The sequence below is a fragment of the Molothrus aeneus genome, chromosome 1 (assembly GCF_037042795.1).
Source record: "Molothrus aeneus isolate 106 chromosome 1, BPBGC_Maene_1.0, whole genome shotgun sequence".
Classification (NCBI taxonomy): Eukaryota; Metazoa; Chordata; class Aves; order Passeriformes; family Icteridae; genus Molothrus; species Molothrus aeneus.
The window spans coordinates 104,216,407-104,231,307 of record NC_089646.1 but is presented as its reverse complement, the minus strand read 5'-3'; the positions used below and the strand labels follow the sequence as shown (position 1 = coordinate 104,231,307).

At 35.7% G+C, this 14,901-nt stretch overlaps 1 protein-coding gene across 1 annotated transcript; it reads left to right on the top strand.

Moving 5' to 3' along the window:
* Window positions 1-987: 987 nt before the first annotated feature.
* NDC80 (NDC80 kinetochore complex component) lies at window positions 988-14,224 on the top strand. The gene is made up of 16 exons (XM_066546350.1): window positions 988-1,088; window positions 1,473-1,559; window positions 2,332-2,455; window positions 2,583-2,755; window positions 3,956-4,058; window positions 4,870-4,959; window positions 6,233-6,326; window positions 7,446-7,552; window positions 8,360-8,504; window positions 8,801-9,006; window positions 10,188-10,340; window positions 10,612-10,701; window positions 11,522-11,614; window positions 13,138-13,268; window positions 13,641-13,743; window positions 14,102-14,224. Exons 1-16 carry the CDS (start codon window positions 988-990, stop codon window positions 14,222-14,224), a joined length of 1,923 nt encoding a protein of 640 aa, XP_066402447.1.
* The last annotated feature ends 677 nt before the right edge of the window (window positions 14,225-14,901 follow it).

Below are 14,901 nucleotides of genomic sequence, written 5' to 3'. Positions count from 1 at the left end.
TTGGTCATAAGTTGGACTTGATGATCTTGCAGGTGTTTTCCAGACTGATTCTGTTATTCTAGAAGCTAATTGCTTGCTATGTTTGTGAAAATTCATTCTCTCTGTGGCTGGTCTCAGTTAAAGTAATGGAATAATGCAGATTCTTCCCCAGACACAGTGAGAAATGCTGCCCTATGAATTGAGCTTGAGCTAAACTTCTGTTGTGGTTTCTGAGCAGTGGAACTGGAAGCAAAATTAAGCAACATTTTATATTAATAATGTGTTTTGGTAATGTCTGTAATAGAGGGGTTTTTATTAGTTATAATTCAGTCATTTAAGCCTATCCCACAAATAAAGTAGAACCTCTGTAGAGGGAAGAAGCAAGCAATTTTTTTGTGACTTTATGTTTCGTGAGTTCTGTTTACTTCAAATTCCCCCTTAATGCCACAGTGGCGATAATGGTTTTAATATTCCAGTTTGATTTATATTCTGCATGCATATTCTGAAGAGAGCCATAATATTATCTCAGAATAGGTTTTCTTGTTATTATGCTATAATACTGGGATATCAGTTGCAGAGGAATGGATAGGCTCCGAACAAGCGGCTCAGGAGCTGATGTACAGCAGAAGTGCTGTAAGCAGTACTTGTGTACTCGTGGTAGTGTGGCCTTTTTCCCAGTGGACTGAAATGAAAAATTTCTCAAGCTCTTTTGCTTTTAGAACATGTAGGTTTGAAGTGGCCAAATATAAAGAAAGGCAAAACAGTAGGTTTGGAACAAGCAATAACACTTTTGTCAATAAAACAATAAAATGATTGATTTATATATTTCTGGAGTCTAGCGTAATCTTTTTTCTTCTTTTTTTTTTTTTTTGGTCCAATGTACAGGTCTACTTGTTTATTCTGAGCCTTTGGAAAATCATTGTGGCATTTAGAAAAGAAAATACCCTTAGGTCCTGGATTTTCTGATACTGCTGGAATACTGAGGGATTGTGGTTTACAGCAGTCACAATGAGGCGAAGCTCAAGTATTGCTGGAAGCAGCAGTCGACAATCTATGATGGCACTGAGAGTGCAGGACAACAACAAGATGGGTCTTCAGACACCTCAGATGTAAGTCTGGCTGGCCATGTTGCTAAAAATAAGTATATAAAACTAATTCTGAAGAGATTTATCATAATGTGTTTGAGTGTGTGAGTAGCAACTGAAGAAAAAAATATGAATAGTGAGAAGAAGGCTCCTTAGCCAAGGATGCTTGCACAAGTGCTCCAGTTTTGCAAAAACACTTGCTTTAACCTTTTTGTGTACCTGTGTCATGTTTCAAATGGTAACATTTTGTTACACGTTTCTTAGGAGGTGTCTGGATGCATCAGTTGACCTTGCTGGGATGTTACTGGGATGAAGGTGTTTAGGAATATATGTGTGTGTATAGCTCTTGTATGAGCGAAAGATGAATTGGTAGAAGCAGTCACTTGAATCCTTCTCTCTGCTCCTCAGGAAGGACAGAAGCACCTTTGGGAAGCTGAGCATGAGCAAACCTACATCTGGAGCTTCAGAAAGAAAAGTCAGCTGTTTTGGGAACAGGTATGGATAGCTTTCGTTCTCTGCACTGTAAGTTAAAACAAAAATGGTCCTCTGTAATTTTGGCATTTTTCTTTCTTGACAGATTTTCATTATAGGGAATAATGGATCTGAGGCAAGCAGACCTTCAGGTCTGCCTTCCTCCAGTCCTTGCTAACTAAACAATAATACTGTGGAGCAGGAATTGCTTTGGGAGCTTTATTGGTTTTTTTTTTCCTTTTGGGAATAATGCGCACTGCAGACCTTAAGAGTATTTCAATGCGTTTTCTTGTTTAAGGAAGAATGTTAAGGCATCTGAAGTATACTCTGCGTTAGCTCCCTCTCTCTAAGATACAAACCTTCCAAAAATCTAAAAACTTTCTGCTTAGCTCATGACTTTCTGTGTTGTGGGTATCTTCTTGATAGCAAGCCAATGTTGCTGGGGTCTATTCCTTTTAAATATTCCTTGAATATTTTAGATTTTATTTACAGTCACAAACATGATTTTTTTCTTCATCTTTGGGGGTATTTTTCTGCTCTCTAAAAGTTTATTTCTTTCAATAAAATGAAGAAAGTATTCATCCAGGATGCAGAAATCCCTTTGTTGTACATGTGGCATTGTGGCTTCCAGCTTGATGTTTTACCAATGACCTTAAATGAAGAGAAAACTTCATGTATCACTTTGTATACCAAATGCAAAGAAAACATAAAGATAGCAGTTGTTGTGACTTAAACATGAAGAGAGTTCTTCTTTCTATGCTTTGTCACAAGACCTGTATTTATTGTCTGTCCCTAGAGCGAGTGGGGCTGGAGGGTCACGCAGCAGCCAGTACGGTGTGTTTGGGACAGAAAAGATAAAGGATCCCAGGCCCCTTCATGACAAGGCATTCATCCAACAATGTATCAAAAAACTTTGTGAGGTAACATATTAATTTATTCTGCATCTATGTTATGAGGTGTAAAATGTGCTAATCAAAATGGTTATTTCCCTTGGTTTCAACTGTAAATTTTATTTAGTGACTGGTATTCCGTGTTTCTTTTGCACAGTTCCTTGTTGAGAATGCTTATGCCCACAATGTTTCCATGAAATCGCTACAATCTCCATCAGTTAAGGACTTTTTAAAGATCTTCACCTTTATCTATAAATTCCTCTGCCCTTCTTATGAACTGCCTGACTCAAAATTTGAAGAGGAAATTCCCAAAGTTTTTAAAGACCTTGGGTAAGATGATTATTGTTAGTCTCCTGGGCTGAATAGATATGCTATGGCTGGAAATTTAAAAGCTAAGAATTCTGCATTGGTAGTTGGGGGGAATGAATAGGTTTATTTATTCAGATGAGACTCTAAAAGTACAATGTTGTGATTGTTTTGTTTCACTTTTGTTTAACTCTAGGTTTACTCTATGATTTTCAGCATCTGCTATACATTTTATATTTGAATTTGCAGAACTATAAGCTCTTGGAATCTTGCTTTGTCATGTAAAATTTAATTGATTATTTGTATAGAACTTTGAAAGACAAGGCACAATTTTCTTTTACAGACCTTTCTGTTCATTTTGTTAGAATCTAAGAACTAAAATTTCCAGAATTTTGGATCAAGACAATTTAATTTTAGTTTAAACAAATTTAACTTATCTTAAAATATGTTTTCCTGCCATTTTTCTCATTCTGCTTTCAAAGCAGAATGTGGAAATAACAAAAATTACTGTTGAGGGGAGAAAAACACTAAGTAGCTGAGTGGTTTATTGCTGAATTTGTTCAGTGTTTGAAATCATTAATGCCCCAACACTTTCTTGGAAAGAAAATCCTCTGCCTGTTGATAACTGAATTTTCAGTCTCATTAAAAAATAAAAAAAAAATAAAAAAAGGGAATGTACACCCATGATGGTGTCAGAGTGCCAGGGCTCCTTAAATGTAGGTGCAAATCTTTTTTGTACACTTCTCAGCATTTTAATAAAATTTTGTTTTAATCTATAACATTTGAAACTGCTGACATAGCTTGAAATGTTGAAAAGGATTACACTCTGCTGCACCAAGGGTGTAATTATGGATAAAGTGACTAATTCTGACAAGTCACTTGAAGTTTTGGGAGTTCAAGGAGCATCTGGATGACACTCTTGATCATATGGTTTAGTTGTAGGCAGTCTATGAGGAGCAGGGAGTTGGATTTGTTGATCCTTACGGGTCCCTTTCAAGCCATGATATTCTATGAATCACAAAATGAGAAACCCATGATAATCGAATAAAATCGTGCTGTAAGAACCCAACTTATTTCCTTTGAAGTACAGTAGAATTGTGTTTGCTCTTCCTTCTGTGCTTTCATCTACATATAAAAATGCACTGCTTTATTTTCAAAATGTGGTGGTTTGTTTTCATCACTGTCTGCCACAGCTATTAAAAATGTATCTTTTTGGCCTTACAGGTACCCCTTTGCTCTGTCAAAAAGCTCCATGTACACTGTGGGAGCACCACACACCTGGCCTCAGATTGTGGCAGCTTTGGTTTGGTTAATTGATTGTGTCAAGGTAATGTTTGTCTTAAGATAAATATTTTCACTTTCCAGGCTGGAATGTTAGTTTCAATACAGATTTAGTACGTATTTTCTACAAATCTCTTGGTTTAACATATATGTAAACATAGATCTTCTCAGCTGTCATCTGGGAGCTGACCCTTAGCCTTATGTTTTAGTAACTTTTAAAGTGTGCTTTTCATGTTATATTGTGATAGTTTTTTTTCTTTAAATGTGTGCACTGGATAAATGTATAAAAAAAGGTGGTGAAAAGCTGATCTGTACATACATTAAACGTGAGAAGTTAATGAGTATAATCACTGAGTAGAACGTGTATCTCCAGTAGAGATGTTGTGACATCTGCCATTCTCTCCTAAATTTGAAACCTAAGGATGGAATTTTCAATTGAAATTATTCAAATGTCCTGTGATTCTGATACAGAGTGGTGAGTTTTCAGTTTAGGTGGGGTGTTTTTATTTAATTTTAGTTTTGTTTGGTTTGCTTGGGTTTTTAGTAGTGGTAACTGTTGTTGCCAGCTCAGGTCTGAGCAAAATTTGGCATCTGTGACAGAAGTTGACCCATGCTGAATTGAGCACCCATGAAAACCCTGTCCTCTTTTGCTCAAAAGACACAAGACAATTTGGCAGTGTTGACTGTCTAGTTCATGCCTCTTTACCTGTCTGTTTAGTCAACTCAATGCAGGCATATTCCATCCTGCTTGCTGAAATCCTAATCCAGTGTTACTCTGCTTCTTTTCATGAAAACCAATATGGAAACTAATGGATGTCTTCATATTTGCTCTTTGTGTGTGCACCTCTGCTTTTCAGCTGTACAATGCGATCAGGGAAAATGCACCATCATTTGATGACAGACAGAGCTGGGGAGGAGAGACAGATGATGGAATTGTACATAATAAGGTACCATAAAAAGGAATTTAGAATCAGAATTCCTCAAATGGATTTTGCCATGTGCTGTAACAACACAATTTAATTACAGTTTAGATTGTTGTGTCATGTATTTATAGGTTCTGTTTCCTTTTATATTCACAATGCTTTCTAGGAAGTAGAGTAGCATTATATAAAAACCTGATCAACTATTTCCTGAGCAGGTATCATGATCAGTCTATTGGTGCAGACTGGGTATTAAACAAAATATTCTCCTTATTTTATATTCACCTTATTCTCCAAGTATATACTGTTCTCCTTTGTGGAGAAAGGGCATCATTATGCTGTTTATTGTTTTAGTAAAGTTTCTGATATATTTTCCTTTAGCACGCAAGACTTCTGAGGTTAACTGCAGTTCAGTGTAAAGACAGTGACTTAATTCTAAATATAGTGACTTGTGCCAATATCTACTCAGTTTACTATGTAAAAATTGGTTGTAAAGTTTTATTTCTGAGCCAAAAAATAGGGTGGCAGTGTAATTCGAGCTCTTAATCCAACAGTTTGCTTTCTTTTTAATTTATCATGGATTATTAGTACTACTCAGATTTAACTCAGTGTTAAATCAGAGCAGGTGTTTGGAGGGGGTTGCATTATAAGCTAAAACATTTAATTAGAAATTGCAAAAATCAAGTAAAATCATAATTTTGGACTAAGGTTACAGCATGATGGTTGGCAAGTAAAAATGCTTTTAAACTAAATACGTTCTTCTACATTGGCACTTATGCATATATATATATAGATACAAAATTCACAATACTGGTGTAATTACTTCTGAAGCATCTGTGACTTAGTGTCTAGCAAATTCTTTTTGGGTAACCTTTCTTTAATTCTAGATAAGAGTACTTTGAGACCTGCAGATCTGAATTTTAATGGTCATATTTATAGAAAAGGTCTGTTAAACAGACCTGCAGTTTCCATAAACTAGCCTGAGAGAATCAAATGCATCAAGATGAAAAATTCTTAAATATTCTACCTACAATCTTTGTTAAATATCTTTGTTAAAAATACAGTATTTCCAGACCCTTCTTGGTGTGAATTATAGGTGTCTCCTTCTGCCTGAATATATAATCTGTTGACATTCTGTGTTCAAAGGGAGGTAAAAAGTTTAATTTTACAAAAGTACAATCGAAGCATTAAAGATATTTTTGATGTCTGTTTAATTCCACTGATTGAGTAGCTTTAGACTATCCAGATATTTTACAGGCCTTGGAATGGTTGAAACGAAAGATTTTTAAATTGTTTTCAGCTTTTCATGGACTACTGTGTGAAGTGCTATGATCTTTTCATGAAAGGGAGAGATACCTTTGAAGAGTTGGATGCTGAAGTGCAGTCAAAATTAAGTAAGTTTTCAAATTTTAAGTATTCAATTGTGTTACTGGTTTCTTTTCTCCTAGCATCGGTTTGTTCAGTTTACAAGTGAAAGTGATCTAAGGGAGTCTGAAATACCTAAGTATGTTTCAGTTACTTCAACTTAATGCTCTCTTTTTTATATATATTTTTAGCAGTACAGATGGATAGGTCATGATCTGCTATCAGCTGTAGCTGTGTCACCTGATTTTTTAATGTCTTTGTCACAGAAAACCAGTATGCAATTCTTCAGATGTGAACTCCATCTATGCAGATGACTTGTTTCTGTCTGGCAAAGTTAACAATTAAAAAAAAGAAAACTATTTTCAGAGGATGCACAGCTGATGAGAAAGTTCAGCTTTTGAAAGATCTGAAAGCAGTCTGCAAGAGTTCCAAACTATTGTGAGGGTTCTGTATGTGATTCAGCATGCACCTGTGTTTGTCTTCAGGGAGGTAGAAAATTATTAGGTTTTTTTGACTCACTCATTTCACCACCTGCAGAAATACAGTGTGAGAACAAGGAAGAAAAACATTTCTTACTTTCTTTGCTCTCCTATGAAAAGCCAGACTAAGGGGCCCTTTGTTTGCAAACTGGAGCCATCAGTTGGAGAGGAAACAAGATACCACACTGTTACTGGATATTGGGAAAAAATAATCATCCCATTTTTTGGCAAAGCCAAATTAAGCTAGGGAAAAGATGTCTCAAGAAGCAAGGAAGTATATGGATAAGAAAGAGGTTTTTAAATAACTTTGATTTGTTCTAGCTTCACAAGGTAGTCCTGACTTGTATACTCTCCTGTGATGTGGGCTGTATGAGAGTTTGGAAACCCTTACTTCTTGGGAGTGACTTTGACATGAGGACTCTTTCTGACATGAGGACTGAGAAACCCATTTGTTTCTTTTCTTGTTTGTTCTGGGGTTTTTGCCTGGTTACATTTTAATGAAAGGTTTTTCTTATAGGTTTCTTGGTTGTTTTTAGTTATTTCTTTAGTGTAAAATAATTATCCAGATAATGGGTATTTACTGTGCTGAAGCTCAAGTTCAGATACTCAGAATAGGTGGTGCTATTGAGATAAATTAGTAACTCCACTCTCTCTTTTGCTCTCCCACAGAGGATTTATTTAATATAGATCCATTCCAGATGGAAAGTTTAGCAGCTGAGAACAAAAGACTTCAAGAAGAGATTGCAAGACTAGAGAAAGAAAAGGAAAGTGAGCCGGTTAGTAAATTGTGTCTGTTTTCATGGTGGAGTTGAATTTTATAATATTGACCATTTCTGATGAAGATACTTATGATATATAACAACTGGAAAAATTTCAGTGCTTTGTGATTTTAATTAGGCCAGATTTTCACAGACTCTATACCATTATAGAACAAGGTTTTTTTCTGTGGAATCTTCAGTAACTATTTGTTTGGTAATGTGCAGGTATTTACAGGCAATAAGGTCTTATATTGACTGAAATATCAATAAAATACTTGAACCAAATTTTTTAATATAAATTTCAACATTATTTTTTTCAAATGTGTTGGTATTCAAATATGGGATTCAGTGGTAACAAATATATTTTATGGAAAATACTTTGCTTGAAAAGCTGGATTCTGCTTTTAATACATCCTGAGTTTAAAAATTGGTTAGTGGCTGTGCAGGTGGCAAATTGAAATTCCTGCAAACTGTGCAAAATGTGCTGAGTTTATTCCCGGCATTCCATGCCCCTGTTTCATCTGCCCTCCATATATTATTAGAGTTAAGTTGTGGACTACCTGTAGTAAGAATTGTCTAAAGCAGCGTCTGATGCAAATGAGAGACTTACTGCTGAAATGCAAGAATCTTTTTGGCCTTCTTTGCTGTTATTTTAAAGGTGTCTTGACTTGACTTAGCTGTCACAGAGATAAAAAATTATTAAAGTTCTTTAGTTTTATATTTGTGCTATTGATATTGATCAATTACTCTACTGTCTTATCTGGAAAGTGAAGCCATTGTTTTATATTTATCTAAGAGTGGTTGTTCTTTTCACCCATTTCCTAGGATCGTAGAGTAACGCTACGAAACGTGAAATCATCTCTTCAAGCAGATGTCCAGAAATACCAGGCTTATTTGGCTAATCTGGAATCTCATATATCCATCCTTGATCAAAAACTGGAAAGTGTTAATGATGAAGTTGAGACAGCAGGTAAGGAGGACTTGACCCAGTCAGGACAGTGAAGCTAGAAATAGTCTTCAAATAATTGTAGTTCTTAGCTTGAGAGCGGAGCGAGATACTTGGAGTAGGATGATGCTACAAATAAACTTTCCAGAATGGATTGCTTATAAAGATTTTTTTTTTGTCTAATAGCTCTCTGTACACTGGAGTAATGAAATGGTAATGTTATGTAATAATTATGTTATTTACTCATACAATACAGAGGTGAGGTTTATGTATATAGGCTGGTATTTTATGTCCATTTCACAAATGTTTTATGAACTTAGAAATGGAAGTAGAAGCCATGAAGCAGGAGAATGCCCGGCTCCGGCACATCTTAGATAACCAGAAGTACTCAGCTGCGGACATTGAGAGAATAAATCACGAGAGAAATGAGCTGCAGCAAACCATTAACAAGCTGACTAAGGAGCTGGAAGCAGAAGAACATCAGCTGTGGAATGAAGAGCTAAAATATGCTAGGAATAAAGAGGCGGTATGTGAAAACCCCACTACACTCAGAGGTGGCTGCCAGTTTTCATCATGCAAGCTTAAAATTGGAGTCTTGATAATTTCTTTCCTAAATAATCTAACACCACCACAATACATATATCTAACCAGGCAAAACTGACAAGAATGGCCTCTGTTTACATTATCTCTGAAAAATGTTGCGCTTTTTTCCCTTTTTCTGTTTTGCACTTAATGGAAATGTACTTTTTTCTGTATCATAAGTGATGTGTCTAGAATATGGTAAGCTGTCACTGCTATAGCATTAAGAGTTTTGATAACATTAGCATGCCATTGCTTTGATAACACAAGAAACTACAGGCTAATGTTAATATTTCAGAGCAAGGAAGTAAGGCAAAACTAGTGAATTTGAATCAATAGCTTTGCATACATTTAGGGCCTGATTAGTTCTTTGTGCAGCAGTTGTAACATCTTTCAAGGGCCAAGTTCAATCCCTTCAAACAGAATGAAAAGATATAGTCGTGTAAGTGATGGGATTTAAAGGTTCTGCTTTGCCAATTGGAGAGCTAAAGAAAAAATTTCAAATATATTTGGTAGGGTTACCCTTTATCAAGCACTTTTATTAACTTAATTCCTCAGGTGCAAGTATGAAGCACATAAAACTGGAAAAAGAACCCCTGGGTTCTTTAATGTTTGCATTTAATAGCACTCATTAATTAGAAATTAAAGCATTTAATAAGCTTTGTTTAAAGGCATGGTCAAGTTAGTTTGTTGTTAGGATGTGTGGTTGTGTAGCATTTCCTGTCAAAACTAATGAGAGAAGGCATATTGACCTTATGACTGATCATTTGTTTAGTATTATTTTCCAGCACAATTTTAGTTCCACATCAGCTAATTCTCAAAAACTTGAGGCAGGAAAAATTATGGCAGATGAATATGGAAAACCACAGGTGAAACCATTCAGTGTTCTCAGCCATAGACACTAAGAAACCTCAGTGTGCAAACTCTGAAAGAATCATAAAACCGTACCTAATGCAGCAAACTGCTGGACTGGCATTGCATACAGCTCTTGAATACTGTGGGGTAACAAGGAATTAAGGCTATAGAGAACAACTCAGGAACTTGTTTAAAGTACTATATGAATACTTCTTGCAAAGCTTTTCACTTGTATCTCTTTCTATGATTTGTGCCCTTTTCTCCTCTGAGCAGATCGAAATGCAACTGGCAGAGTATCATAAACTGGCTCGAAAGCTGAAATTAATTCCAGTAAGTGCTGAGAATTCCAAAGGCCACGACTTTGAGATTCAGTTTAATCCTGAGTCAGGACCAAATTGCCTAGTCAAATACAGAACTCAGATCAAGGTAAGTAGAATCAACACTGAAGGCTTTAGATACCACTCACAAAAAAATTGTGTTTCTTTGGGAATGCTGGGAAGGTCTCTCAATCTCACAATGAAATGTCATTGAAAAGCTTGTGTGATGAGTCACCATAATGACATTGTAGTATGTGAAAGAAATTTGGTATTGGAGAATATAGTAACTTAAAAAAAATAAAAGGGAAAGAGGTACTGGGGTGCATCTTGGTTCAAATAACAAATTGCATTTGTTGGATATTCTTGTATGCATATTACAGGCTCCCCTCATGGAGATCATCAACGAGACTGAGGAAGAAATTAGTAGAGCCACTCAACGGAAAATTACTTTGGAAGATACTTTGGAACAGGTGAGTTGGTTAATGAAGATTAACACTGAGATACCAACCCTAAAGCTGTATCTGTTGCTTTCATTCAGCCTTTTGCATGGCTAAAGTGTGGTGTGGTGTGGTGTGGTAAGTTGGTTTTTTGGATTGGTTGGAGTTTTCTGAGGACAAGCAGAGGGGGAGAAGCTGTGAGAAAACTGCTTTAATTGTCATGAAACCTAGAAGATTTTCTATGAGTTGGGGTCTTTGTTGGTTGAAATATTGTGTATTCCCTGAATTAAAGTTTATGTAGCTTACATATATTAGACCATAAACATTGGAAGCATTTGTTTTTAATAAATTGCTCATTCCAGTTGATTGTGTGGCTTACCATCACTGACAAATTGTTGTCAGAAAGAATTTTAGTAATATTGGATTTGGGATAGATTGAAAGAAGGAGAATTTTATTTCCTCATTCTTTTACCTTTACCTCAGTTTTTATTGCTGAGCATCATGTTATGTGGTATGGAATGTCCTCTTGGCCAGCTGGCCTGGTTTTGCACCTTCCCAGTCTGTTGCCTATCCCTACCCTACTCAGTGAGGGGCCCTGGGAGGGATAGAAAGCCTTGGAATGCTGTGTTAGCACTATTCAGCAGTAGCCAAAACTTTGGTGTGTTACCACACTGTTTAGCACCTTATCCAAAACAAAGCATAACATAGGCTGCTATGAAGAAAGATAATACCATCCCAACCTAGCCTAGTTTAATTGTTTAACCTGTTCAACCAGATGTGGTTTGTGGTGGCATGGATTTTTATGTTGGAATTCTTTTTGAACCATATTTCCTTGGTTATGTTTTCATCCTAGGTGAATGTAATGCTAGAGGACAAGAAACGCAGTGTGAAAATGCTGACAGAAGAAGCTGAAAAGCTGGATGATCTTTACCAGCAGAAGCTTAAGGTAGAACTTCTTACAGTTTGATGACAACTTATCTTTAATGATACCCTTATCCTTAATTTTTGTATTTACAGCTAAATTTTTGGGTTGCATTTTGTTTGGGCTTCTGCCTTTGCCTTCTTCCCTTCCTCTTACAGGATTTTTTCATTATTTTCAGAAAAGTGATTTGACTGCTACCTTAACTGAATTTCTTGTAAGAGAATCTGGCATCATACTGTAGCAGATCCTATAAATCATAAATTACTGCATCCAGTAATAAAAGCAGCAACAATCATCTGACATCAGGATGTCTTCGGGCATGTGCTTGAAGGAAATTTTAGGATTAACAGAATCTGTCTTGTCTAATCAATTTGTATATAATAAATATATTTACAGTTTTTAGTAAACATGTTTAATCAGCTTCTGTAAAAACTAAGGAAAACATTGATTGACCAACAAGCATGTGAAATTGTTTTAATGATCTCAAACTGTTGCTTCCTTTAGCTTCCTTTCCCAGCACAGGAGCAGTCCCTATCCTTTTCCCTACTTGCAGTTCAGTAACAAAACATAACCCTCTCTGTTAACAACTGAGTGGCTATTTTGGTACCTCCCAACTTCTCTGACAACACTGCTTTAGTGGGGCTGTGGTGCCCTACAGAAAAATGTTCTTTGAACTATGCCAGTGTTTACCATATATGCTCCTGTAAATCCAAATTCCTGTGCCATAGCCATGAAACAGGGCTATTTCACTGCTAATACCTGCTGAGGCAGATGTATATATAGGTATATAAAGGCAATTAATTTAGTTTATATTTTTCAAAACCACATGACATTTAGCTTTTGATCTGTGCTCTTGCATATACTTTTCTCTAAAGTTAAGCTCATAAAATACACATTTGCCACCAGATGCTTATAATAAGACATAGTCATGTAATTCCTCTTCTAATTCCTCTTCCTTTTTAAATTGCTGTTTGTAAGTCTTAAGTATTAAAATTAATTTTGATGGATGATGTTTCAGTAATCTACCAAAATTGCATGTTGAGTTGACGTCAGAATTTTGTTTGGTTTTGTGGACTGTATAGCATCAACAGTGTCATTCTCCTTGAAGAGATGATTATTTGGAATTGTACTCTCTTTCAGACAAAAAAAAAAAAGCTATTTTCTTACTCAAATGTGGTTGTATTTTTTAACCTAGAAACAGTTGTTCATGATGTGCCATTTCTAAGCTATTTAGACTATCTAAACAACACTTTTTGATTTTAACTCTGAAGGGAAAGTAGCTGCAAGACAGGCCTTTAAATACGGTTAAAGGAATAAAGAGATGGTTAGGCTTATTCTGGGATGGGGATGATACAGAAAACAGCTGAAACTTTAGGTTTGGGAGGGATGTCCTTGGGTTTTTTTCTTTTTCAGTTCTGAACTTGGAGCTACTTGTGTGAATTTTGAATTCAAGCATTAGGGTATAATCAGGTAGTAGAAAGAAGAAAAAAAATCCAAATTATACCTGAGAAAGGTCTTTTTTTCTTCTCCTTTCCTTATGACTATAGGAGATAGAAGAGGAAGAGCAGAAATGTGCAAATGAACTGGAGTCATTAAAGAAGCATAAACAGTTACTTGAGAGTGGTGTCTATGAAGGGCTCAGTGAAGCCACAAATGAATTGCATGATCTCCAAAGACAGTAAGGCTCCTAACTTCCATGTCTGCCTTGTTTATTTTGGTTTTTAAGGATAAAGATATTCTCTTGAATGTAACATAAAGCTGTTTCAGCAGGTATCCATCTCAGTGTATTAATTTCACAAGTTAACAACTGAAAGATGTTTCTCCTCAACAGTATTTTGCAAAAATATTTGTCTGCTGTATCAGAACTCCTGTTTTCCATGTAAGGGGTTTTTTAAGTTGAGTATTAATATATTTGTAACTTGGTTCAAATTAATACTAATGGAAAAAAATATGGCTAAACGTGATGATAAATCAGACTTGAAGTGATTGTTTTAAATGTCAGGAATTCTCTAATTATGGACATGACCTTCTGAGTATCTTTACCTTTTAGATATCAAGTCGTTTTGCAAACAACAACAGAAGAGAAGAGAAAAATTGGTGCTAACTTGAGTCGTCTTATAGAAACAGTTGCTACTCATATAGCATCTATAGTGGTAAGCTAAAATTTGATATTCAGAACTAAATCTCTCTAGAGACATCTGCAGTTAAACACTTGGAAATTAGAGCTTACTCTTTCTGAGGAAGTATCAGTTATTTAGCTGCTGCACTGAGTCCATGGATTCTAGTTAAATTTTCTGACAAAACCTTTGGTGTAAATAATCAGAATTGATTGTTAAGTTTCAGCAGCAGTAACATCCTGTCAGGTTAAACCTGTTTCTGATAGATGTCTTTCAGGAAAGTGTTTGATTGAAATTAGTTAACCTGTGCAATTACTGCTTAAAATGCTTTAGCAGAATCAGTAAAATAAAGACCATGACAGAGCTACTAAAGTTTTCTGTATCTCTTTTCTAGAAATACCTTGATGAACAGAATGCGAGAATTTACAGAGATGATGAAGAATTCATGCCTGAAGATCTATTGTCAAACTTGACCAGCATCCTAGACAGTTATAAAAAGAAGGCTGAAAGTGTCTAATCACTAGAAAGATGGAGATAAAATTGTTGCATTTCTGAAGTGCTAGTATGGGGCCCTCTAAAGGGATGGGTACTTACCTGTGTTTAGCACTGAAACTGATTTTAAGTGGAAGGAAGTAATTCTTTGTTTTGTTGACACAAATACATTTAAGAATTAAACAATATATTAGCATTTTCTTAAATGCTTTGCTCAGACTTTGTACTTTCAATAGCATATGTATGTGTTTAGGGCACACACATCACAGACAGTTCACATCCTTCCCCAAGCCTTATTTTACTAGCAAGACTAAATGTAAATGTCTGCCTCTTGCTTGTTCAGTTACTTATGAAACTGCACAGAGACACCTCTTACATGAGTAAAAAATCAAAACATCTTTTGAAAAGATTAGTCCTTGTATAGTAGTCTTGTAAATAATCTAGAAAAAGAAACTCAGTAGTTTGAAAACCAAGCTTTGTCTTTAGCTGCTCATACTCCCAGATGAAACTTCACTGAACTTCTTGAATATATGTACCAGAGAAAGCTCTAAATAGGACATCATATGAATTCTGGCTGTATATCTTATCACTTGTAAGTTTGGTGCATGTTAGATACATCAAAATGGTCTAAAATGTCTGTATTCTTCTTTTTAGGCCAGTTGGACAACCTTTGATGTTTCCTCAGGAAAGTAACAGTAAAAT